Below are 27,992 nucleotides of genomic sequence, written 5' to 3' on the forward strand. Positions count from 1 at the left end.
AGCTTTCACGTGTTTTTGTATTCTATCAAAAACCCGCAACAGAGGTAGTAATGGGGCAAAGGAAGCAAAGCCTGTATTAGAGTATTAGATGAGTACTGGGGAATTCCATGTTCAAATTCCTATTTAGCCATAAGGCTCGTGGTTAATGTTGGTCCAATCACTGTGTGTCAACTTAGGCTACTACACAGGGCAATTGTGATAATATCACTGAGGAATCATGTATCCTACCTTGAGCTTCTGAGAAGAATGATTGATAATTAATAATGATGATTTGTCCACATTTTGCCTAATATCAAGTGCACACTGCGATTTTTCGAAGGATGTTGATCTTATGAATCATATGTTAAAGGTTTTTGCTAAAATGTATCTTGAGATTACCATACTGATACAAGTGAGAGTTTGGACAGTTTCGTTCTCAGTGTATGAAATCCTGTGTTTGGAAATTAAGAAATGGAGAAGGATAGGAAGGGGAGGAGTGAGAGCAGTTGGAACTGGTCCAGAATTCTTCTCAAAAAGGCTTTTGTAAGGGAACTGGAGCCTGCTTGGTTTACTTCCTGAACCCACAGGACAGCCGCAGTCACAGCTGAAAGCCAGTTTAGTGGCTTCAGCCTCAGCCTGATTTGCATAGATTGTTAGGTGACTCTTCAGAAGAGTTGCCACTTTCTGCAAACGTGCAACAGAATATTAAAGGTGTAGCTCAAGTATAAAGTGCACTAGGAAGACTGAGCCAGCAGCCCAGTGAGTCAAAATGCTGTGGTGAGAGAACAATCTGTATGCATATACTCACAACTCTATGAATGGACTCACACAGAGTCCAGCACTGCAATGCAGGAGTATCTAGTAGATGAGGACTGGTGGTGACCAGCTGAGACATGCCTGGAATGTGTGCTATATTTAACAAGGGATGTTTTGGGCAGACTGAAGCACATAGCTGTCCTGAACTGAGCTTGTAGGTCTCTTGAATCAAGGAGCTTGCGTATATCAGTGGGGAAACAGTATACTTTTAGCTATAAAAGTAAGTGAGATGAAGGAGTTGGGCTTCAAAGAAATTATATCAAGAACTGTGTGTTCTGTTTTCCAAATGTTTAAACTGTTTGGATTGCTTTTATTAAAATCTTAAAGTCTAAGAGTTGGAAGGGGCTGTAGAAGCCATCTAGTCCAACAATGTTGACTACAGAAATACACAACTAAAGCACTCGCGAAAGATCATCCAATTGTTGTTTAAAGATCTCCAAAAATGGAGAATCCACCACCTACCAGGGCAGTGTATTACACTGCCAGACACTTCCTACAATAAGAATTGGAAAATGTCTTTTATTTTTAATTTGAATATATTACTTCATGTTCTAGTCTCTGGAGCAACAAAAAACAACCTTCCTCCATCCATATTGGAATGGTATCTATCTAGCAATTAATGCAGTGTGAGCAACTCCAAAACCACATGGTTATTGAGGTGCTTTAACATCAGTTTTTGTCACAAAGAATAGAGGTATGATTTGTAGTAATATCTCTACAGATCCACCCATAGAGCTATTATTACAAATCTCCTTCCTTTATAAGTAGGTACTACAAACAGCCACACTGGAAATCCTTTCATTCAGGGCCTGATTTAACAATACAGTCCTCTTAATAAATCCTTGATCCTTCTTATTTTTGGCCTAGAACAAATTCCTATTCCCAACTAATTTGGACCCATTGAGTTGTTAATTTTATTTATATCCTTTCTTTACCCCTTTCCTCCCAAAACTGAGACTAAATGCAGCTTACAAATTAAAACGTGTATACTGTAGTCAAAGCATATAAAAAGAATTATTACAACGGACTTACATTGCCAATACAAAAAACTTTTTGAATATAAAATTAAAAATATTAAGAAGCAGTTTAAAAGCAGTACAATTAAAACCATACAGCACACTCATGAGCCTTTTCCTTTCAAACCTTCAGTTCCCGAATCCTGTTGAAATAAAAAGAAAGGCTTTGTCTGCTAATGGACAGACAGCAAAAATTGAGCCATTCTAGCCTTACTAGCAGAGCCGTAGCTGGGGTGGGGAGGGTTAAAAGTTCAACCCTGCCCTGAAATGTGTCAGGTTAAAAAATAAACCTGGCTTACTAATAACTTGGTTGTTGTTGTTCATTCGTTCAGTCGTCTCCGACTCTTCGTGACCTCATGGACCAGCCCACGCCAGAGCTCCCTGTCGGCCGTCACCACCCCCAGCTCCCTCAAGGTCAGTCCAGTCACTTCAAGGATGCCATCCATCCATCTTGCCCTTGGTCGGCCCCTCTTCCTTTTTCCTTCCACTTTCCCCAGCATAATTGTCTTCTCTAGGCTTTCCTGTCTCCTCATGATGTGGCCAAAGTATTTCAATTTTGTCTCTAGTATCTTTCCCTCCAGTGAGCAGTCTGGCTTTATTTCCTGGAGGATGGATTGGTTGGATCTTCTCGCAGTCCAAGGCACTCTCAGAACTTTCCTCCAACACCACAGTTCAAAAGCATCGACCTTCCTTCGCTCAGCCTTCCCTAAGGTCCAGCTCTCACATCCGTAGGTTACTACAGGGAATACCATGGCTTTGACTAGGCGGATCTTTGTCGCCAGTCTGATGTCTCTACTCTTTACTATTTTGTCGAGGCTGGACATTGCTCTCCTCCCAAGAAGTAAGCGTCTTCTGATTTCCTGGCCACAGTCTGCCTCTGCAGTAATCTTTGCACCTAGAAATACAAAGTCTGTCACGGCCTCCACAGTTTCTCCCTCTATTTTCCAGTTGTCAATCATTCTTGTTGCCATAATCTTGGTTTTTTTTATGTTTAGCTGCAACCCAGCTTTTGCGCTTTCTTCTTTCACCTTGATTAGAAGGCTCCTCAGCTCCTCCTCGCTTTCAGCCATCAGAGTGGTGTCATCTGCATATCTGAGGTTGTTAATGTTTCTTCCAGCAATTTTCACCCCAGCTTTGCATTCATCGAGCCCCGCACATCGCATGATGTGTTCTGCATACAAGTTAAAAAGGTTGGGTGAGAGTATGCAGCCTTGCCGGACGCCTTTCCCAATCTTGAACCAGTCTGTTGTTCCATGGTCAGTTCTTACTGTTGCTACTTGGTCCTTGTACAGATTCCTCAGGAGGGAGACAAGGTGGCTTGGTATGCCCATCCCACCAAGAACTTGCCACAGTTTATTATGATCCACACAGTCAAAGGCTTTAAAATAGTCAATGAAGCAAAAATAGATGTTTTTCTGAAACTCCCTGCCTTTCTCCATTATCCAGCGGATATTGGCAATCTGGTCTCTTGTTCCTCTGCCTTTTCTAAACCCAGCTTGAACATCTGGCAACTCTTGCTCCATGTATTGCTGGAGTCTTCCTTGCAGGATCTTGAGCATTACCTTACTGGCATGAGAGATAAGGGCCACTGTACGGAAGTTTGAGCAGTCTTTCGCATTTCCCTTTTTTGGTATGGGGATATAAGTTGATTTTTTTCCAGTCTGATGGCCATTCTTGTGTTTTCCATATTTGCTGGCATATGGCATGCATCACCTTGACAGCATCATCTTTTAAGATTTTAAACAGTTCAGTTGGGATCCCGTCGTCTCCTGCTGCCTTGTTGTTAGCAATGCTTCTTAAGGCCCATTCAACCTCACTCCTCAGGATGTCTGGTTCTAATTCATTCACCACACCATCAAAAGTATCCTCGATATTATTATCCTTCCTATACAGATCTTCTGTATAGTCTCGCCACCTTCTCTTGATCTCTTCAGCCTCTGTTAGGTCCCTACCATCTTTGTTTCTTATCATACCAATTTTTGCCTGAAATTTGCCTCCAATGTTTCTAATTTTCTGGAAGAGGTCTCTTGTCCTTCCTAATCTGTTGTCTTCTTCCACTTCCATGCATTGCCTATTTAAAAATAGTTCCTTATCTCTTCTGGCTAACCTCTGGAATTGCGCATTTAACTGGGCATATCTCCCCTTATTATCCCTGTTTCCTTTTGCTTTCCTCCTTTCTTGGGCTACTTCCAGTGTCTCAGCAGACAACCATTTTGCCTTCTTGGTTTTCTTTTTCTTTGGGACGTACTTTGTTGCCGCCTCCTGAACAATGTCTCGGACTTCTGTCCATAGTTCTTCTGGGACTCTGTTTACTAAATCTAGTCCTTCAAATCTGTTCTTCACTTCCACTGTATATTCGCTAGGAATGTTAGTGAGATCATATCTAACTGGTCTGTGTATTTTCCCTGATCTCTTTAGTTTTATTCTAAATTGGGCAATAAGAAGTTCGTGATCTGAGCTACAGTCAGCCCCAGGTCTTGTTTTCACCGACTGGATGGATGTCCGCCACCTTTGGCTGCAAAGGATGTAGTCAATCTGATTTCGGTGTTGACCGTCTGGTGAGGTCCATGTGTAAAGCCGTCTTTTAGGTTGTTGGAAGAGAGTATTCGTTATACACAGCGAGTTTTCCTGGCAAAATTCTATCAGCCTGCGTCCCGCTTCGTTTTGTTCTCCCAGACCATGCTTGCCTGTGATCCCAGTTGTCATTTGACTTCCCACCTTGGCATTCCAGTCTCCTGTAATGAAAATAATGTCTCTTTTTGGTGTATTATCCAGTAGGTCCTGCAGATCCTCATAGAACTGATCTACTTCTGCTTCTTCAGCAGCTGTGGTTGGGGCGTATATTTGGATCACTGTAATGTTGAAAGGCTTTCCTTGCACTCGAATTGAGATCATTCTGTCATTTTTTGGGTTGTATCCAAGCACTGCTTTAGCGAATTTCTTATTAATTATGAAGGCTACTCCATTTCTTCGATGTTCCTCTTGTCCGCAGTAGTAGATCTGGTTAAGCAATTAAAATTCTTGAGTAAACCAGGTTTCGGGGGCAGGGGTTGGAACACTTAACCACCACCACCACCACCACCACCCCTGGCTACGACTTTGCTTACTAGGGAGAGAATTCCAGAGCCTAAGAGCAAACATTGCAAAGGTCCTGTCATGTACCTCTACCCATTTTGCTCATGAAAGCAGTGAGAATAAAGGGACCTCTCCTGAAGATCCCAAGGCCTGGGCAGGTCCATATAGAGAGATATGGTGTGTTGTGTACTCTGGGCCTAATCAACTAAACCAGTTGCTGAATGATAAATCAATACTTGTGTAACCCAATTGATTCAATTGTTTGTTCCAGTTAGAACTAGCAATTGGATTTTAGACTATATTCATAGTTACATCCTTTTTCTCCTTTGCTGGCCATGATGGCTGTGTGTTAATAGTATGAAATCAATGTTATTGTAACATTTGCTTTGCAAAGTTATACGTTGTTGAAACTAAAGTTTTATCCCTAGGACATCTTCCCAAGGTAGTGCAAGATCTGGATGGTAGAAGACCAGGCTCAGTTGAATGTTAGAGAACTAGAATAGGTGTTAACATTCATTTTCTTCATCATTCTCTTAGGTGCCATGCTGGGAATAAGTGCTTCCGTTATGCCACTGACGCGGACGATAGGACCAACAATTGGAGGATTTTTATACAGAAGATTTGGGGTCTCGTGCTTTGGTTATTTACAGCTAGTGGTCAATGCATTTCTGTTTTTGTATCTCTTAAAGAAAAGGATCCCTCATAAAGAAGAGAATGTAAAGAATTAATTCTATGAACTGTGCTGATGTGTCATATTCCAATTACACTTTAAGATGCTCATTTTAACTGACCTATTTCACAGAAAGAAGACTAATTAAAACCAACTCCCTTAACACAGCACAGCATATTATAGATACTGTTGAGTAAGAACCTTCAGGACACCTAAACACCCTATAGATATCAGACCCTACCTGCCCTTGACACCTAAGCAATCAGCTCTGGTTAATACTTGGATGGGAGACCATCAATGAACTGTACTGTAGACTATATTTCAGAAGAAAGACAAAACCACCTCTGAGGTTTCCTTATCTAAGAAACCCCTATGAAATTCATGAAGTTGCCATAAGTTGACAGGAGAATTGAAGGCATAGAAACACAGAAGAACATAGTGTTGGCCTTGCTGCATAAGATCAATGGCTCATCTGTTTGACAGCCAACGAGTTGCTTTGAGAAAGCCCACAGTCAGGACAAGGATGCAAGAACACTTCCTCTCAAGTTTTTTGGCAACTAGCAGAGGCACACTGCATCTCATGCAGGAGGTGATAGATAGTTGCTGTCCCTAATAGTAACCTTTGTGTGTAGCAATTTCAATGCAGGACTCAGAGTTGGGAAATCAAGGTGACTCATGAAACTCACTGGGTGACCTTTGGCCAACCACTCCCTGCCAGTCCGATCGAACTCACAGAATTGTTGCAAGAAAAAAAGGAGGAGGATGGAGAACCAAGTATGCCGCATTGAACTCACTGTGAAAAAAGCAGCATCAAAATGTAACTAATACATTAAAAATAAAAGGGCAACTGATACCTATAATGTTGATTAATTTTCTTCCCCTTTTAAAGTTTTCCGAAGTCTCTTTCGTACTACACTATTACAGTCCTTTGATGCCACTTTAACTGCAGAATCCTGGGGATTGTAGTTTGGTGGAAGGCACTATCTCTCTGTGGCTGCGAGTTCTAAATTCCCATTCCTAAACTAGAAATCCCAGGATTCCATGAGATCAGACCTTGGTCATACCACACCTGGAATAATGTGTCAAATTCTGGGCACCACAATGTAGGGGAGATGTTGACAAGCTGGAATGTGTCCAGAGGAGGGCGATTAAAACGATCAAGGGTCTGGAGGGCAAGCTCTATGAGGAGCAACTTAAAGAGCTGGACATGTTTAGCCTGCAGAAGAGAAGGCTGAGAGGAGACATGTATAAAATGTAAGGGAAGTCTGATGCAGGAGGGAGCAAGCTTCTTTTCTACTGCCCTGGAGACTAGGACGTGGAACAATAGCTTCAAACTACAGTAAAGGAGATTCCACCTGAACATTAGGAAGAACTTCCTAACTGTGAGAGCTGTTCAGCAGTGGAACTCTCTGTCCCGTAGTGTGGTGGAGGCTCCTCCTTTGGAGGCTTTCAAACAGAGGCTGGATGGCCATCTGTCAGGGGTGCTTTGAATGCAATTTTCCTGCTTCTTGGCAGGAGATTGGACTAGATGGCCCACGAGGTCTCTTCCAATTCTATGATTCTATGTTGCCATAACAATTAATGTGGGGCTAGAATTGTCCTAAGTGACCAGCACTATATCTTGTGTAATTAAGTAGTGAGTGAAAATGAAAATCTCCATCTTTTTTTCTCACGAGGTTGCCTGGCTTCCAGGCACATAGCTTTCAGCACATGTAAATATTGCTCTTCCACTGTAAGTTAGGTGAGAGAATCACAATTGACTTTCCACTCTGGTTTGACATATTATGCAATTTTATTATTCCATCCATACCTGTTAATTTTGCAATTTTTCCATCTTTTTAGTGTGTGCATCAACTGAGTTTATAGCTTGCACTCATTCACTTTGTCCTTTGCAAGTGGAGGCCATTTTATCACCTACTCTATTCTTCACTTTAAGCAGTATTTTGAATAGCAGTTTATCCAATTATATATTAAAATATATAGAAAAATACATATTAAACAAAACAGCCATTTTGAATTTATGGAAGAGTTTTAATGACCTTTTTTTCATGTCAGGAGTGGCTTGAGAAACTGCAAGTCACTTCTGGTGTGAGAGAATTGGCCACCTGCAAGGACATTGCCCAGGGGACACCCAGATGTTTTGATGTTTTACCATCCTTGTGGGAGTCTTCTCTCAAGTCCCTGCAAGGGGAGCTGGAGCTGACAGAGGGAGATCAACCCACTCTCCCCAGATTCGAACCACTGATCTTTTGGTCAGCAGTTCTGCTGGCACAAGGGTTTTAACCATTGCGCCACTTGGGGCTTCTTTAATGACCGTGATTTCAGTCATATGCTTAACAGAGGTGACAAGATTTTAAAAAAAGAAATCACACTGGGATTAAAAAGGCATAATGCTGTGGGTATTTTTGCATTAAAATATCATTGTTTTATTTGTTAACTGTATTCATTCCACAGTTCTATGGAAATGTTCTGCCCCAGCCCCATTTTGAACAGAAAAGAATCAACATGGCCCTTGATACATTATTTGTGATAAAAAATGTGTTTGCCTTAGATGATGGCAAATTCTGACAGAAGGAAAGCTCAGTCTATCAACACATGAATACAAGTCGTTAAATTCACTCACTCGTTCCAACTAGAGTGGAATCAATTACATTTATGTAATTACTGGTTTAGCACATTTTTATTGATGGATCTCCCCTAGTTGGAGCTAGTAATTAGTCAAAATCCCCTAATTTTGTAACACATGAACAGATATTTTGTATTACATTAGAGAGAACACATTTCAATTCCAGAATTATGTGAAAGATAAAGAGTGCCAAAATACACCAAAAAACCTACCTGATCTTGGAAGCTAACAGCCCTGGTTAGTATTGGTTGGGAGATTGTCAATGAAGCACAGGTGATGTAGGATATATTTCAGAAGAAGAAACTGGCAAGATCACTTCTGAGGATTCCATGTTTAATAAAGTAACTAAATACAAAAAATAGCCGTATATTCTCATAATATTCTGTCAATTGGCTATTTTTTGAAACTTTTTGGAGTCTTTCTATTCCAAATGGCCTTGCAAAAAGCAATAGGGCCTGCCTGCTTCCACTCAAATACGTTTTAAGACTATTGTGCAAGATACATTGCTTGCAGTTGAAGACTAGATGTATTGATTTGTACAGTGCATTTTAGAGCAGAATTTTAACATCAATCTGTGAAATATGTTGTTTGGCAGAACTAGGACACCAGGCACTCTTCTTAACTATATCCCCAAGTTAGGTGTTAGATCTTGAAATCTGTGCTAAGGAGCTCTTCAGAGGTATCAGTCAGCAAACCTTGCATTCATACATAGTCTCTTCTAGCCATAATAAATTCCCCCTACCCTTCTAGTTTATAAATAAATACTATTTAATAGTAACTATTTAGAACAGGAGTCCCCAAACTAAGGCCCGAGTGACAGATGTGGCCATCCAAGGTCGTTTACCTGGCCCCTGCCCTAAACTTTAGACTTAGGATTGCCTTCAAGTCTGAAACAACTTGAAGGCATGCAACAACAATCCTAATTGACTCTCTCATCAGTCAAAAGCATGCCCGCACTTCCCATTGAAACACTGTTAAGTTTATGTTGGTTAAAATTGTTCTTTGTTTTAAATATAGTATTGTTCTTTCACATTTTTGCACTATAAATAGGATATGTGCAGTGTGCATAGGAATTCATTTTATTTTTTTCAAATGATAGTCTGAAAAACTACCAATAGCGTGAACTGGCCCTCTGCTTAAAAAGGTTGAGGATTCCTGGTATAGAATTCATAAATGTTACGTTTCCAAGTACAGGCAGCCCCCAAATTACAAACAAGATAGGTTCTGTAGGCTTGTCCTTAAATTGAATTTGGATGTAAGTCAGAACAGGCACATTTTTATAGTACAACTTCATCCAGATAGATAGATCGATAGCATAGGGAAGGGTTAACACTCGGTGATGTTCCTTTTGCTATCTGTGCCTCTGTTCAGAAGATTTCACCTCACATTCTCTTCCTGTGATAATTGGATTTTGAAAAGCAATCAGTTTGTTGTGGACACAGGATTGATGATAGTTTCCCCATGATAACGGTTTCAGGTCTGAATGCTCTTCCAAGGGATACATTTCTCTCACTTCCTATTGTCTCACCCATTCTTAACTATGAGCTAATTGTAAGCTGGAGGCATGTAACTCAGGGACTGCCTGTATTTCATATACCAAGAATTTGTAGAACAGGAAAATCTCCAGATGTTGTCTAGACAACTCCCACTGGTTTGGATGAGATATGATGGGAGTTAGAGTCTAATAACATCTGAAAGGACATGGGTATCCTAGCACTGTTGTGCAATGACAGTAGTGTGGAACACTGTTGCTTCGTGCTGAAGTGCTGTGACTTGTTTCCTCTCCATGAGGCTCTTGGAGATAATTTTAAAGGGGTAAAGAAGATGGCCCATGTGTTTGTGTGGTCATTTTCATGCCTCTCCCCTCCCTTCAATGACTTTGAAGAGTTTTCCCCTTTTCTCTTAAGGCATCTCTCATGAACTCTCCATGCCAGTGCCGCCACCACCCCCAGCCCTGAACAGACAAGCTTTGTTTCAAAATTGGACTTTAGCCCTAGCAACAGCAGTGCAGGCTCAAATTTGGATGAAGACCAGTCTGAAATGTACAACAGCAACTGATCTGAGCTGGAAATCCTAGCAAATGTCAGCTTTTGGCCATTTCTCAATTCCCATCTGAACAATATTTTGTTTGAGCCTCCTGAAGATGGGGAGAATGTAGCTTGGGAGCTCATGTGAGCCACAAAGTTCACTGAAAGCTCTTTTTTCCAGTGCAATTTGGAGCTTGGAGAAGTTAATTTTAGACAATAATTCCAGGAATCCCCAGACAGCAAAATCATATTATCTGGTTGGCTCCGGGAGGTGTGATCCAAATAATAACTTCTACAAACTACACTTATTTTTCTGTCGTCCTTGCCCATGCCATGCTGAGACTACTGGAGCACAATAACAATCCCACTATTAGCGTAAGTGTTTTTCCCATAAAATCCTATTGAGCTAGAGGAGGAAAGTACCTTTTTATCTTCTGCTGATAAAAATAAATCGCTTGATGTCAGAAATGGAATCATAAAAAAAGCATTTAATCTGGAATGGACACATTTAAATGCTAGAAGTAATTTAAAGACAAATGTGCTTAAAGATATTTATCAAAATAAATACAAATATAGATATTACAAATAATTTAAAGTGGTTTTGCGCCAGCAGGGGCTGCATATTCATCACATACTATAAATAGAAAAAACATTTTGCAAAATGAGGCATCCACGCTCACAGTCATCCCTTTCCTTAAGTTTTTACATTTCTTTTTTCAAAGTCTTTGGCTTGTAAATGCCTTTCGGGGAAGCTTGGCCTCTTTGCTCTGCTGCTGCTTTGCACCTGGAAGAAACCAGGCATTTTTAAGCGTTCTTTGTTGCTTTCCTTCATTGGTATCCTGGCCCGTTTCAAAGTCCAAGACAACCTATTTTGTTTGTCACCTAGAGCCACAGTTCACTGAAAGAGAAAAGCATTTTATTAGCAACACTAGTACAAAATCATTACTAAAAGCATTAATTAAAACAAACTCATTTTAAATCTCTAGCTCAATAAAAAATCCTATGTAGAGATAACTAATAATGTAATCCAATTTTGCCATAATTATATGAGCCCAGCTAAGCCTTGCTGGTTATGTTTTGTTGTTTTCTTTATATCCTCTCATTTAACTGGCTTTCATTCTATAAACTGTTTAATTGCTTTTTAAAGCATACACGCAAACTTATGTTTTTAATCAGTTCTGGTTTTAATATTCTGAACACTGACTTGAGTCTCAATCGTAGTGAAAATGTAGAATATGCATGAATACAGTCATAATCATATTTTATTGCTTAACACAATAAATAAGAGTTAGGAATCCTGTGGCTCTCTACATTGCAACCCAGCATTCTGTACCACTGGCTGCTGGGATTTGTAATCCAGCAACATGCTGCAGGATTCCCACTGGATGTCAGGTTTTGCTGAGGACTCAAGAAAGAGAAAGTTATATAGGGTGCCTACTCAGCAGTGTATATTCCTCTGAGGGCAATCCAATCGGTTTTTGGAGTTATAATCTAAGTAGGGAGGCAATTTTTGTCTCAAAATCTCAAGGTCTCCAACCCAACCCTATGCATATATTTACTCAGCTGTTAGTCCCCCTGAGTTCAAGTATGCTGGTACGGAGCAATCTAATGCATACTTTCACCAACACTGAACTCATGCAAATATGCATCTGTTTCCCAAAAACCAAAGAAATTGGCACTGGAACCATTAAGCTCCTTGAATGTGCCTTGCGAAGTCTGGAACTTAAGTTCTATTGCTTAGCAAGTTAGATGAGTAGAAAACTTATTGGAAATGGATACAGAAAGAGAATATTTACATACTGGTGGTGCACACTCACCATGCAACTGAACATCGAAGTCTTACTCCCTTCCCTTAGTCTTCTGAAAACAGAGAGTACTAATTTGGAAGTGGTTTTAATAGAATTCAATTCCCTTGTTTTGGTTGTATTTTGGTTTGAGTAATTCTACCAGAGATCGATATCCCTAAGCACTGGGTTACTCTGGGTTTTCAGAAAACTAAGGGAGGGAGGTAAGACTACCATGTCCATTCCCATTAGGTTTTCTACTCATCTAACTTGCTAAGCAAGAGAACTTTAGTTCCAGAATTCACAAGGCACACTCAAGGAGCTTAAGGACTCCAGTACCAATTTCTTTTCTTTTTGGGAAACTGATCCAACTATAATTTAAAAATTTATTAGATTGACAATGTATATATTATCTTGTGCAAGCACAAGTCCAGCTTTCTTCTCCCAGGAGATTTTCTGTTGCAGTCCAGGAGAAAGGCAGCACCAGCCAATAAGTGCATCCAGACCAGTAAATGCTGCAAAATATCATAAGTCAGACTCTGAATCTATGTGCAATCAGCATATCTCACTTCTCCTATGTGTAGTGTGGTTGTTTTAGGGCACACACAAATCTCTTACAAATTCTGGCAAATGGCCCTGCAGTTCTCCCATAGGTTAAATCCCATTTCCCTTGCATGTGTAGATACTACTTTCCTTTCCTCCTGTTTCCTAAGTGTATTAAAATGAAGACGTTCCAGTGGGAGTGAAAAGTCCCAGATTCCATGAATGGCCCCCTCCGAGCCAAGAGACTAAAGTCTCCTCTGCTCAGTCTCACGCTGAAAGATGCCATTCCTGGGAAAGAAAGCGCCCACGCTCATGGCTCACACGCAAGCAATGCCCACACATTGGGATGGAACAGCGCTGGCCCAGCCCAAATTAGCTTCTCCCTTAACAAATGCCTCTGGCATCTGCTTGGTTGCTACTCCAAGTTTTCCTTCTGCACCAAATTCTAAAGTGTACTGGTCAATATAATCTGAATACCCATCTTAACAATTGAAAGTCTGTCATGCTATTAAAATCAACGTGCTTGATCACAAAGTCACAAAACTTAAGCATAATATCTAACTCAGGCACGGGCAAACTTGGGCCCTCCCTCCAAGTGTTTTGGACGTCAACTCCCATCATTCCTAAATCCCATCAGGCCCCTTCCTTTCCCCCCTTAGCTGCTTAAACAGGAATGGGAAATGGAAGGGGCCTGAGGTGGTTAGGAATGGTGAGTGTTAGTCCAAAACACCTGGAGGGATGGTCAGACTTTGCTCTTGCCTAATCTACGTCATGGAGACAAAAAAAGCCACTTAAGCCGCTCAGGAGGAAAAGGATGGAGCCTGAGGTTGTTAGGAATGGTGGGAGTTGGAATCCAAAACACCTGAAGGGCTGAAGCTTGTCCATGCCTGATCTAACTGGATTAAAGCAGGGATCACAATAAGCTTGACTCATTATTTCAGATACTTCCCAAACATTTTCTTCTGGATTTTGGTTTGACTTGTTTTACAATGCAGTATTAATGAACTGATTTGGGGCAGACTTGCAAGTTTGCATCCCAAGCACTTTCATGCTGTTTTGGGGCTGAGCAGCAAACTTCATCTCCTTAAAGAAATATGCTAGATCGGGAGCATTGTGCATTACATTTGGTGTGAAACTTATTTCAAAGACTGAAGCTGCTGCTATCCAGTCAATGTCTGTTTGGTAGTCATTAAGAACATCATCCAGGACAAGTTTCCGACCCACTGGATTTTCATCTGCCTCTAGATCACATCAGTGATGGTTTTGCTGCTAGAGAGCAGGAAAAGCCTGGGGAGATCGGGATGGAGGAGCAGGCGTCCAAAGGGGCAAATACACTTCTACAATTAATGAAGTTGACGCTACTTAAAACTCGGTTTTTACATGCGATTTTGTCTTCCTGTTCGCCCCTGCCTACTCTATCTAGATCTGCCGGTAGAATTGTGGGGAGTTGAAGCCCAAAACAACCAGCGGGCCGAAGTTTGCTCCTGCCTGCTCTATATGCTATGGACTCGTGGCTGTTTTAGGTTGTCAGGGTCTTTCGCCTTCCCTGCCAGGGTCCGTCCAGGTGCCTTCCCAACCTCCCGGGGTGCCCTCGCCTTGAGCCGTGGCAGCAGGTCCAAGAACGCATCCCGGCGCAGCAGCTCACCTTGGTCAGGGGGCGCGCGCGAGCCTGGGCCGGCGCGTGGGGGCCTGGGCGTAGGGCGCGCGCTCGGGCTCCCTCCTCTGCGGGGCCTTCCGGGCCTTCCCTCCTTCCTCCTCCTCTCCCTCTCCCCCTTCTTCTTCTCCCTCTTTCTGCCGCCGGCTCCTGAAGTCCCGGAGGGCGCGCTTGTTCTGGAAGTCGATGAGGGCGAGGGTGATGGAGGCGTTCCAGCAGCTCTCCCCGGGGCAGCGGAAGTCGATCTCCCTCCGGTCTTTGGTGACGATGGTGAAGTAGACGTACTTGCCGGTCCGCTCCACGCAGTCCACCTTCTGGATGGCGCCGAAGCGCAGCTCCTTCCCGCCGCTGCCCTCCGGCGAGAAGAGGCTCAGCCCGTCCGCCCGCAGCTCCGCCCGCTTCTTCTTCCACAGCTGCAGCAGGCTGGCGCTCCGCTTCTCCAGCTCCCCCGCCCGCAGCACGCCCGCCGAGCCAGGAAGAGGAGGAGCGGCCCCCGAGGGAGGCAGCACGGGGCCCTTCATGCTCACCGAGGCGTCTCCCGCTGCGCAGCCACGGAACAACCCACTCCGCTCTCCCTCTGGGACTGGCAGACCTGACACGCGGGGAGAAGCCTTTATAGCCTTCCCAAGCCCCGCCCCCTTGGCGCCGACTCCGCCTCCCCGCGTGGCCCAACGCTATGGCATCTTCAGAGGTGCAGTTTGACAAGTCTTCCGCCTTCCCAGCCCAAGAGGACTGGTGCCTCATGAAGCTACAACGCCTAGGGTACCATAGAACGGAGACAGGGCACCTCAAGTGGAATCAGACTGCCCGAAATCTACACCTGAATCCCCTCCAGAATCTCCCCAATGGAGCCCCCCTGCTGTTCTCTCTGTGGCTCAATTAGAGGGCACCCTACCCACTCTTCTTTTACCATCCCAGCCAAGGCACATTCAACCTAGCTTTTCAGAATTCACCTTTTTTGTCTCCGTTTAAGCGGCTGAAGGGGAAAAGGAAGGGGCCCTAGGCAGTTACGAATGATGGGAGTCAAAGTCCAAAATGCCTGGCGACAAGGCCGTAGTCAGAGGCGGCCCTAGGTAATTTTCAGCGTAAGCAAAAAGTATTTCCTCCCCCCCCCCCCCCCAACCAATCACTGATATATATTTTCTGTTCGTCATGGGAGTTCTGTGTGCCATATTTGGTTCAATTCCATCATTGGTGGAGTTCAGAATGCTCTTTGATTGTAGGTGAACTATGCATCCCAGTAACTACACTTGCCACATTTGCTCCCTTGCCTGGCCCGCTTTGGGTCTGGAGTCATGCCTGAAGACCCCGGCATGTGCACCAAAAGTCACCTCTTCTCCTGACTTTCTCCTCAGCCATTGGGACCGAGAGAGAGAGAGAGAGAGAGAGAGAGGTGGAGATGCCCACCTTTCCTGAAGGTAGGCGCAAAAACAAAGGAGGGAGCAGAGGTGAGAGATACCTCCAGCCGGAGGGGCTCCCTCTCTCTCTCTCTCTCTCTCTCTCTTGGTCCCAATGGCTGAAGAGAAAGTCAGGAGAAAAGGAAGCCAGTCATGGGGAAGGGATCGAACGCAGAGAACGATTGAGCGCCAGCTCTGCTCACACACCCGGTGGCCAGGTGGAGCAGGAATGAGAGGGGCTAGGCGAGGCTCAAGGGCCCGGCCCCTTTGGGAAGAGGATCGCCCAGCAGCAAGGCAAGAAAACCAAGGCTCCCCCCGAACTGCTAGGGCTGTTGTGAGCTGAGGGGGCACTCCTCAAGTGGCAGTTGAGGGGCATTTACACAGGCGCATCTGCGCCCCTGGCAAAAAAAAGTGTTCTGCGATTGCTTACTTCGCGTAATGGACAAGCCGCCCCTGGCCGTAGTTCATCCATGCATGAGAGCTATCTCGACCTACTAATTTGCATGTGGTTTCTGATTGGCCAGCCTCAACATTCTAACATTCTTAAGAAGCTGAAGGGGAAAAAGAAAGGACCTGATGCTGTTAGGAATGGTGGGAGTTGGAGTCCAAAACACCTGGAGTTTGCCCATGCCTGTTGTAAATGCCTCCTTGGACTTCACTGGTGCCTGGTGCATATTGTACTTTACTGTTTCTCTCCTCATTGTGCTTGGGCCCCAACAATATTGCTATGAACTCACTTAACAGCTGTGGAAATATCTCACAGAATTATGGGATTCACAGTACAGCCTACCTACCCCTATCCACAGACCCTGCATCCATAGATTTACCCATTTTTCAAAAAAAAATCCCAAAAGTATACCTTGGTTTTGCCACTCTATATAAGAGGTGCTATTTTACTACACTGTTGTATATACCGTAATGCTCGTTGGTCATCCGTGGATTATGTTACCACGAGTGGGATCCTGAGGGCCCACTGTACAGGGCTGGCCTCCAGCATCTCAGGCCCCTTCTACATGGCCATGTAATCCAGATTATCAATGCAGATAATCCACATATGCTTTGAACTCGATTATATGAATCTACCCTGTTGTCGTAACACTAGCTGGTCATTCATGGATTATGTTACCACGAGTGGGATCCTGAGGGCCCACTGTACAGGACTGGCCTCCAGCATTCTCAGGCCCCTTCTACACAGCCATGTAACCCAGATTATCAATGCAGATAATCCACATATGTTTTGAATTCGATTATATGAATCTACCCCATCCATCTCTCGGGAGTGCTTTGAATGTGATTTTTTTCCTGCTTCTTGCTAGGGGGTTGGACTGGATGGCCCACAAAGTCTCTTCCAACTCTATGATTCTATACACTGCCAGTTCAAAGCAGATAATCCAGATTTTACATGGCAGTGTAGAAAGGGCCTAGATGGCCCCTGTGGCCCCTTCAGACTCTGTGATTCTATGACATGCCTCACTACCCAGACCCATCCCAGGAACTGAATGAGACCTGGGGAGAGTCCCAAGGCCGCAGCTGACTCAGAGATTGTGGGCTTGGCAGCAGCTGCATTCCTGAGGCAATTCATCCTGCAAAAGCGCAAGGGAGTAGGCAGAGAGGGAGGGAAGGAAGGAAGGCCCGGGCCAAAGGAGAGAGAAATGCACTCTGGGAAAGGGCAGAAGAAAGCAAAGAGCAACCCTGGAAGGTGTGGGGGAGGCACACAGACTTGCCCAGAAAGAAAACTTTGAGGAGAGCTTTGGCCAGGCAACAGAGGCAAGGCTACCAGATGCCCTCACTGATTGATTTTGCAACTTCATGGCTACTCAATGCTATTCAAGCTTACTAATTGCAACATTCACACTTGCTTCAAACAGACAAGTGTGCTTTCTCCCACCCCGGACATTCCACAGCTATACATACAGTTCACTTGCCTCACTGCCAACAGAACCTCTGAAGGTGCCAGCCACAGATGCAGGTGAAACATCAGGAGAGAATGCTACTGGAATATGGCCACACAGCCCAAAAAAACTCACAGCAACCCACTCCAATCTCTCTTGGAAGATCTCCAAAGAAGGAGAGTCTCTCCCACCCCGCCCTGCCTCAAGGCAGTACATTCTGCTATCAAATAGCTCTTGCCTTCAAGAAGGTCTTCCTAACATTCTGGTGAAATCATTTTCCTTGCAGTAAGGACCAATTGGGTTGCGGTGAGTTTTCCAGACTGTATGGACATGTTCCAGAAGCATTCTCTCCTGAAGTTTTGCCCACATCTATAGCAGGCATCCTCAGAGGATGCAAGACCATTAAATGCTAATCAAGGTCGCTATTCGCAACATTCCCACTTGCCTCAAGCAGACAAGAGTTCTTTCTCCCACCCTGGACACTCCACAAATATATAAACCCCACTTGCCTAGATTCCAACAGACCTCACAACCTCTGAGGATGCCTGCCATAGATGTGGGTGAAACATCAGGAGAGAATGCTTCTGGAACATGACCATACAGCCCAGAAAACTCAAAGCAACTGCAGCCATTAAAGACTTTGACAACACAAGGATTAATTGGTTTGTGTCTTGGTATCTGGAGGAGCAGAAAACAAGCTGGTTTCCTTTTCCACGTGAGATTTCATCAGCTATTTCAACCATTTTCTCTTCTCCTAACTGATCATGCCCAACTCCCTAAGTTGTTCCGCATAAGGCCTGGTTTCCTTTTAAACACTACAGCTCTCTTTTCTGACAGAGAACAGAAATGTCATATTGTAAAGGGGGGGGGGGGGAATCCAGCAGGCCACTTCGTTGCTTTCTTTCTCTTTCACTCAGTCAAGCAATTACATAATGAAATTAATTTCTGTTTCACAGTCCATGAGGACAGCATATCCAAGACTTCAAAACTCCAGCATTCAAGACTGTGAAAGGAGGATGGGATTTCTACATTTACTAGCTGAACATTGGTCATTCTATGCCAAGGGGCTGAATGAGGTGGTTCTCTCACTCGTCCATAGGGAAGAAATGATGGTAAGGTCAGAGACCACTCATTTTAATGCCCAAGGCAAGGAGGAAGCAAGTGCCATTTGACATGAGGCAACTAGCTGGAAGGGCTATTGGATCCTATTATGATACTGGATATGCACTGTACCAGAGATGAAACAGGGCTGGACATGCTGCACTCATACAACTCGGTCTCCATCAGAGGAAAATGGCCAGGCGGGTCAATAGAAAGAACTGGGACAGCTGCTTTCCCCCTCCATTATCTGCCGCCTAAGATGACCTCCTCACTTTGGACAGGAGGTAGAGCCAGTTCTGAACATTTTTCAGAAAAGACCTTCCCTTTGAGAACACACGTGCTCACACACCCATGCACGTACACACATACACACACACACACATCATAGCCAGATGATCCAAGGTCCTTTAAGTCCAGCAACCTCTTAATAACACTGGAAGAAAGCCAGCTTTCTGAGAGTTTTCATTCAGGTATGAAAGCCTCTACCTTCCAACCCATTTGGATCCGGCCTCTGGTATTTACAGAAGTAATACTTTAGGACACTGATCTCAATAAAGGTATTGATGAACTGTAGCCTTTGTTTTTGTACAAGCACAGCTGTCTTTGGTTGTTTATTTACCCACAGTGGACTGCTGCAGCAAAAACAAAGGAAAAGTTCTGTGGCACCTTAAAAACTAACTTCTTTATTTATGGTATAACTTTCCACAGGCTCTTATATCTGATCAGGTGGACTATCTATATAAATAAAAATGTAATGTTTGTTTGGGGGATTAACATAACTCAAAAACCACTGGACGAATTGACACCAAATTTGGATGCTAAACATCTATCAAGCCAACGAGTGACTATCACTTATAAAAACACTGAAAAACACAGAAGAGGCTTGAAAACCCCAAAAATAAAAAAATCATTACAACACATGCTCAAAACCACATATACACACAAACACACATATATACACATATACACAAATATATACAAACACATATACACAGACTGTGCCATAGCAACACATGGCAGGGGACGGCTAGTAGAACATAAAAACTTGGGCTATGATAAATATGCTATTCATTCAAATACATTGACACTCTTTGCTGTTGTGTTGTCGAAGGCTTTTATGGCCATAATCACTGGGTTGCTGTGCGTTTTCCAGGCTGTATGACCATGTTCCAGAAGCATTCTCTCCTGATGTTTCGCCTACATCTGTGGCAGGCATCCTCAGAGGTTGTGAGGTCTGTTGGAAACTAGGCAAGTAAGGTTTATATATCTGTGGAATAATGTCCAAGGTGGGGGAAAGAACTGTTGTCTGCTTGGGACAGATGTGAATGTTGCAGTTGGCCAGCCTGATTAGCACTGAACAGCTTTGTAGCTGGGTTGTTGTAGTTTTTTTCAGGCTATATGGCCATGTTCTAGAGGCATTCTTTCCTGACGTTTCGCCTGCATCTATGGCAAGCATCCTCACTACCTCTGAAGATGCTTGCCATAGATACAAGCATCTATGACCTCACTACCTCTGAGGATGCTTGCCATAGATGCAGGCGAAACGTCAGGAGAGAATGCCTCTAGAACATGGCCATATAGCCCGAAAAAACCTACAACAACCCAGTGATTCCGGCCATGAAAGCCTTCAACAATATAGCTTTGTAGCTTTTCCCAACATACTTCAGGAACAAACTGTGTTCACTGAGGTCAAGGATCTTTGGACAGGCTGGAAATGTAAAGTCCTATTCCAAGAAAAGCTATGCAAAGAAGTGATGAATGAAAGCAAAACTAAGGCCGAACAAAGGTCAGGCTTGTAGGAATGTGCCTGTGTGGCCACACCCTGCTATAGAGATCCAGTCTGAGATATACCATATATCTGTTCTTTCATAAGTTGCTATTGTATTTTGAACTTTTAGTATTACACTGTTTCCCAAGGCAACACCCAATTCACTCTTGTATGTATTGGTGATCCCACCTCCACAAGGCAGGGATCTTGCTCAGAGTTTTCATTTTAGCATCTTTGAGGAGTACGGGGGAAGGAAAGAAGAAAATAAAAAGACAGGAATGTGAGGGACCAATCCCATATTTAACAGAAATAATCAGAATTTACACAGGAAACAATCAGGGCTAGCTAACGCCTCCCAACAAAGGATTCCCCCAGGCAAGAAGCAGTCCGGCTTTGAAGCTGCAAGGCCATTCAATACTAATCAAGGTGGCTAACTGCAACCTTCACACTTGCTTCCAATAGATAAGAGTTCTTTCTCCCACCCTGGACTTTCCACAGATAGATAAGCCCCACTTGCCTCGTTTCCAACAGACTTCACAACCTCTGAGGATGCCTGTCATAGGTGTGGGCGAATGTCAGGAGATAATGCTTCTGGAACATGGCCATACAGCCTGGAAAACTCACAGCAACCCAGAGTTTACACTGGCTGAGGTGTAGGGATTCTGAGAGGTTTATATCAAATTACCTGGATGAAACTATGTTAAGCTAGGGAGTGAAAGAAGATGTTCTCTTTGAAAATATAAAAACATTATGTAAGCCGTATCTGAAGTGGGTACTATTTGGAATAAGGGAGTGAGCAGTGAATTTCTTGGTAGACTTTATGCTCACAAACATGGAAATGGGTTTTCAAAAACACTTTAGGTTCAATCGGTAGTAACCAATGTTTAAAGATTTGCCCATGCCTGGTGTAGATGAACAAAATAAATGTATCAAGATCTCTCCATGAGTGAAAATTGCGCATCGAATGGACTGTTCCCTTTGAGTTCAGAGGGTTGGTTGTTCCTAAGGTATTATTAAGCAAACGCAATGAGGAAGTCACAGAAACTTCTTTGCAGTAATTATTGGTGTTACTTCCATCCTATGCTGGACATTGTTACTCTTCTGCGGAACGCTCTCACAATAGACAGTTGAAAGAATAGAGGAGTTGAACAACTTATTAGCCCTTTGGTTAGACAGTGTAAGGTCATAATTTTAAAAAGGAAAATGCTACTGTAACCATGCCTTTGGTTTTAAGATCTAGTCAAAGACCTAATAAAATAAATTGTGCAATAGTCCACCAGCGTGAGAAAATTGACTACACCGAGCTGTTTCACTATCCTGGCTTGAAACAGCATCACAAAAGACTGAAATATAGTTGCCCCAAATTCCCCCCATGTCCTAGGGCAGGGGGAGTAATTTTGTCATATTTTCTCTCCCTCTCGTATAATTTCAGGTTCAAAATAAAAAACCAAACAAGAAATAACTCAATTACTCAAAATATTTGGGAACAATTGACAGGGGGACGGCATAAAGGACAAGCCCCTAGTGGTGCAATGGGTTACATCCTTGTGGTAGCGCGACTGCTGACTGTCAGGTCAGTGTTTCAAATCCAGGGAGAGTGAGTTGAGCTCCCTCTGTCAGCTCCAGCTCCCCTTGCAGGGACATCAGAGATAAAACATCAAACATCTGCGCATCTCCTGGGCAAAATCCTTGCAGATGGCCAATTCTCTCACACCAGAAGCAACTTGCAGTTTCTCAAGTCGCTCCTGATACAAAAAGGAAAAAGGGGAAAAATAGCAGTCTCTAGCCTTTAGTCTCTGCTCAGCTATGAGAATGCACTGAGTGACTACGAGCAAGTCACATACTCTCAACCTAAGTGGAAGTCAAAAACATTTCTCCTCTAAAGAAAACTTGCCAGGATAGAGCTGCCATAGGTTGGTGTCCATGTGAAGGCACATAGCAACATCTGAATTAGGAAAATCTGCCATTTCTAAAGTACCCTTGCAACTCAGATTGTGACTTTGAGTCAAAAATAGTAAATAAGAAGAATATACACCCACACTGGTCAGAATAGATACCTCAGAGTCTTCTTCTTCAAAGGTTTTTAAGCAGACGTAGGATACTCATCTGCTGGGAGTGCTTTGATCATGCATTCCTGCATGGAGGAGGTTGGACTGGATGGCCCTTGTGGTCTCTTCCAGAGCTATGACTCTGTGATCTACAACCATATATTTTTCCAATTCTGTTCCCTTGGTATCATGCATAATAAAAAGGGAAACCATCTGGATTTTAAGGGATTAGTTCTTCCCTCTGGTGTTATGCATCCTCCCATGACATCCAAGTAGATCATAAGGTGTTATTTCAGTTATGAAATGTCTTGTGTGTCTAGACAGTATCTCTTCACACACTTTCTATCATGCTATCTGGCTGCATCCCGTTAAGCTGCTGTATATTGCAATGCCTTGCACATCTACAAAGATGTAAAAGGTCCACTAAATTAACTGCAAGTCATTACCAAGTAAGCATCAATAAAATTACTGTGTTACCCCTTGACAAAAGAAAAGAGAATACAAAGTAGCAAGCAGCTTCTTGGAATAAAAATAATCTTTCCTTTGCTTTTCCTGGGATGCAAATCTTGTTATGTGTTGGTTCATATGGCTGAGCAATGCAATTAAAAGCATTGACATGACAGGTAATAGTTGAAAGTACACACACCCTTTCAAAATGTCAAATTGTCCTAATACTAGCATCCTTGTCCAGTTAGTGTGTCATCTTATTTAGTAATTCATTCCCACCGAAAAGAAACCTTAGCAAGGATCTGTTTAATTATTCTACCAAACAAACCAGAGCACAGCAAATGGACCAACTCAAGTCCAGGAGAGTTTGGCAGCATATGCCACTAACAAGTGCCAGATGCTCCACGTTACTTCCCTATGCCTTTCCTTTTATGAGATAATTACATCAAGGTAGGTTTGGGCTCTTGGCATTTACTAATGCTAAGCTAATATTGATTGATGAGGCTATCTTTTCTTCCTTCCTTTTTCAGTACACAGCTTGCTAAAGCTTGTAACAAGCCTTGTTGGGTCACTGTGTCACAGAATTCCCTTCCTTCCATTGCAGGTCCTGATGCAAGGCCTTAGCAATAGAAGGAATTAAAAGACATTAGCAACCATCCAAAGTAAAGATGAAGGTTTCTCCTAACATTAGGTCTAATCATGTCTGACTCTGGAGGTTGGTGCTCATCTCCATTTCTAAACCAAAGAGCCAGCGTTATCCGTAAACATCTCCAAGGTCATGTGGTCAGTATGACTGCATGGAGCACCATTACCATCCCACAGAAGCAGTGCCTATTGATCTACTCACCTTTGCATGTTTTCAAACTGCTAGGTTGGCAACCATCCTAGTGAAGATTATTATGCACTTTCCCAATAGTAATAGGTTTCATCAACATTTTGCATCTGGTCAAAATAGTCTCCATATTATATCTTGTAACAAAAATGGGGCACTTCTGAAGACCAGATACTGGAGAACAGTTGTAGGATAGATCCATTGCCCTCCAGGACTGTTGATGGACATAAGAATCATTGAATTGGTCACTGTCAGAAACAGAATGCAGGACCAGATCTAAACGCAGGACTAGATCATCTAACATAACAAGGCTCTTCTTTATTTTATTATATTTCATTGCATATCTCATGAAAAGTACAAGCTGGAAATGCTGGGTGTTAAAATCTTAGAAAGCCAGTATCAAGACAGAGAGAACATAGGGTCTGATAGATTAGAACTGATAGGTTTCTGTGGCCTGAATCCAATTATCATTTTCAGAGTGGATACATTGAATCAGTGGACCTTGTATATACAAGTGTTAACTTATCATGATTCCATTGATTCAGTAGGTCTGTCTACCCTAGCTGAAATTAACAATCGGATTTCATTCCATGTCCCACTCTTTGAGCATTGGCACAAGATAAAAGGATGTGGAAGAGTTCTCTTAGCAGTTTGTTGTTATCTTTGATAAGTCTCTGTACCCCCATTTTAAATTAGGTTGTTTTATGGCATGCAGTGGTAGGCCTGAGAGCCAGTGTGCTATTGTGGGTTAAATGTTTGGCTAGTACTCTGGAAAGCAGAGGCTGGATCTCTCCTTGGCCAAGGAAACGCACTAGTTGACCTTGGGCAAGTCACATTTTCTAAGCTTCAAAGGAAGACAAGGGCACCCTTCCTCTGAAGAGACCTTGCAAAAAAAAAAAAAAACAACCTGTGATTGGGTCATTCTAAGACAGAAACATCTTGAAGACACATAACATACACACAGAGCAGTCTGTCAAATCCTCTAAAATTCAATTGATAAAAAAAAACTGGAATGTCCTCCAGGAAGCTGCAACAGGACCAGTGGTAAGGCCCACTGTAGGCTTCACACATTCAAAGAAGTGCTTCATTGGGAGAATGGTGTCTAGGCAGGAATATTTACCCGAAATCCTTAACCTGAAGTGTGACTCGGTGGGATGTGTCTTCCCATGTCATCATCTGTTTTCAGTCATGGAGGGAAGCAGGAAAAGAGTCACTTTGTTAGATCCTCCTTTATGCACAGCCAGAATCTCTTATTCAACCAGACAGTCCTCAATCAAGCACCACCATTCCCTGCCCATCATGAAGATTGGCTGCTGCTGAACCGATGGGGTGGGATGCCTGCACCTGTGTGGGAGGGATCACAAAACCCAAATTCACTTGGTGGTTTGGATGGCAGACTACACCTCCTGAAATCCCATCTCTGATACAACTATTAAAGATACAATAACACTTGTGCTCACTCTAGGTGTGGAGCTAGAGGCTGACACACAAGGTGTTTTCCTGTGCTACTTGAGTACACCCAGAGAGACCTTTGGAAATCTAAGATAAGTTCCTTTGATCAGCAGGCATGACTTCTCTGAATGTGGTTTTGCTATAGTAATCTCAGGAGCACTATCATCTGTCAACACCCAGATTGCCTTCATGTACCGGCCAGGAAGCTGCTCTATCCATCTGCAGTTTATTTAACTCCAAAGTCCTTTTATGAATCAACTTTCAGTTTAGCTGGAAACTGGGGGAAGGGAGGCCAACTCCATTCAGTCACCACAGTGAAAAGCTGTTAATGAATGGAAAAGAGAGGTGAAAGGGCACACATTGAAAAGAGGTTGAAAATGTTACAGCGAGCATATTTGGAATGTCATGGGGTCTTCCAGCCTTACCTTTCCTGATCTACAGCCAGTGTGATTTCTTATCTCTTCTCTTGCCTAATGAGTCATTGTTTCCTCCACTCCCAATTGTCCTTTAATCACAGGTACCCATTCTATTCCCCTAACAGATGCCTACTACTTAGGACTATCATGCTTGTGTAAATTGTCCTCTGTGGATTTTTATGTTGAATATGGTCCAGATGACTGCTGCGTGCTGACTTCTCAAAACAGGGCAGGTCCTGTCATTGGGCACAGTGGGGAAGGCACAACTAGTGGTCACTTTTAGTTATCGATCAGAGGCAACCAATTGTTAGTATCAGGGACTAGATATAACCTAAAGGCACCCAATCCAGCCTGATCTTGGAAGCTAAGATATATTACCCACACTACCATGCACAGTGAGTCTAAATATTTTACAACCTCACAAGGACAGTAATATTTCCAAGCTATTTTTCATCATGTTTCCATGTTTCCTCTTTCATAGCTAGTAAATTTTAAATGGAAGTGCATATACAGATTTCACACATCCATAACCAACGTTCTAGCAGATGCATCTTCTGACAGTGTGCTTTTATGGTTGCAAGCAGTGTAATAGTGATGAAGAGATTATTTCCAGCATTTTGCTACAAATCAGGACATCACAGATACTTTACTTACTTACTTAGGTGATCCCTCGTTGGACGAGTAAAATGGTCTTCCTTGATGACTATTTTTGTGGGTTTGTAGGTGGCTGTGGAGCCCTATTCGTGACCCGCATCTTCTCCCACAGTGAAGGCATTGGTTTCCAAGTGGAAGGCGGTCCCGGTCGGGGTTGGCTTGATGCGCCTTCCTCCAGGCACGTTTCTCTCTTTCACCCTCCACTCGTGCCTCCTCGAATTCTGCAGCACTGCTGGTCACAGCTGACCTCCAACTGGAGCGGTCAAGGGCCAGGGCTTCCCAGTTCTCAGTGTCTATGCCAGAGTTTTTAAGGTTGGCTTTGAGCCCATCTTTAAATCTCTTTTCCTGTCCACCAACATTCTGTTTTCCATTCTTAAGTTCAGAGTAGAGCAACTGCTTTGGGAGACGGTGGTCAGGCATCCGGACAACATGGCCGGTCCACCGGAGTTGATGGCAGAGGACCATTGCTTCAATGCTGGTGGTCTTTGCTTCTTCCAGCACACTGACGTTTGTCCGCTTGTCTTCCCAAGATATTTGCAGGATTTTCCAGAGGCAGCGCTGAAGGATTCGTTCCAGGAGTTGCATGTGACGTCTGTAGACAGTCCACGTTTTGCACGTTTCCAGCAATCACCAGCCATTCCCTCCCCAATGCCAGAGATACAACTTAATGGTGTAACATTAGAAAATGTTGACCATTTCCGCTACCTTGGCAGCCACCTCTCCACCAAAGTCAACATCGACACCGAAATACAACACCGCCTGAGCTCTGCGAGTGCAGCGTTTTCCTGAATGAAGCAGAGAGTGTTTGAGGACCGGAACATCCGTTGGGATACCAAGGTGCTTGTCTATAAAGCTATTGTCCTCCCAACCCTGCTCTATGCCTGCAATCACAGATACACAGATGCAGAGGCCAAGAATTTTACAGTGGGTTGAACCTGATTTAATAATGTCTAGATTTCCCCACATAAACCATTGTAGCAAGTTAGTTGCTACATAGGCTGAATACACTTACTATGTAGTTGCTCTTGGGTATTGTCATAACATTCAAGGCCTTCCAGACCGTATTGCAGGGTAAACTGGACTATACAAGAGGGATGGGCACATCCAGAGTTTTGGGCAGTGTAGACAGCTGGACTGAATCCAATACAGTTCAGTCAGCTGTCCACACACTGAATCCAGTCCAGTCCTCACTGCCATCCCCCTTTCCCAGTGCATCAGCCCAGGGGACAGACTGAACCTCTTTCACTTTCATCGCTGCCAGAGGCCTGCAGAGCACAATGAGAGCTCCTGCCCATTGCAGGTAACCCCTGCTGACATCAGCAGAGGTACTCTCACAATCAGCTGTGAAAGTGAAACAGTGGTCAGTGTAGACTAGCCCTAAGTTGGAGCTTCATTGATTTTAGTTGTTTGACTCTAGCACAATATATTTTCTTCATTAAAGCAGTTACAGTATTCGAAATCCGGCTTCTCTGGGAAAGGGGCTCCAAGTGAGGCTTTCATGAGGTCAGTAAATGCTGTCTCTGTCTTCAGACTTATAGTCTAAAGGGAAAGGAAAAAGGCATGGGAAGGAAGAGGAAAACAATGTTATTGATTGCTGTCTTCCTCAGCAGAGCCACAAAAGTATTGTTTTAAAGTTTCATGGTTTCTGAAGTTTCATGGTTTCTCAAGTTGATCATGGGAAGGCATCAGTAAAGAAGGGATTGTAACTGAAGAGAAATCAAGCTCTATGCAAATTTAAAATTTAGCAAGTTTTCAGAATATAACTCCTCCTTTTAATTGACTCAATTTGAAAGGA

General features: G+C 43.4%; 2 protein-coding genes across 2 annotated transcripts in view; one reads left to right on the forward strand and one right to left on the reverse strand.

Moving 5' to 3' along the window:
• Window positions 1-6,416, forward strand: part of SLC22A18 (solute carrier family 22 member 18) — a 78,067-nt gene extending 71,651 nt beyond the window's left edge. Inside the window, exon 11 of the mRNA XM_060768390.2 lies at window positions 5,424-6,416. Coding sequence (XP_060624373.2) covers window positions 5,424-5,614 — 191 coding nt within the window. The 3' untranslated portion in view covers window positions 5,615-6,416. The remainder of the gene's footprint in view (window positions 1-5,423) is intronic.
• Window positions 6,417-10,677: 4,261 nt separating this feature from the next.
• On the reverse strand, window positions 10,678-14,805 carry LOC132770938 (pleckstrin homology-like domain family A member 2). Its single transcript, XM_060768377.2, has 2 exons — window positions 14,182-14,805; window positions 10,678-11,107 (listed from the first exon to the last, which is right to left on the reverse strand). The coding sequence occupies exon 1, from the start codon at window positions 14,709-14,711 to the stop codon at window positions 14,187-14,189; it is 525 nt and encodes a 174-aa protein (XP_060624360.2). The 5' UTR covers window positions 14,712-14,805; the 3' UTR covers window positions 10,678-11,107; window positions 14,182-14,186.
• Between the last annotated feature and the right edge of the window lie 13,187 nt (window positions 14,806-27,992).

Source organism: Anolis sagrei, chromosome 1 (genome assembly GCF_037176765.1).
Source record: "Anolis sagrei isolate rAnoSag1 chromosome 1, rAnoSag1.mat, whole genome shotgun sequence".
NCBI lineage: Eukaryota > Metazoa > Chordata > Lepidosauria > Squamata > Dactyloidae > Anolis > Anolis sagrei.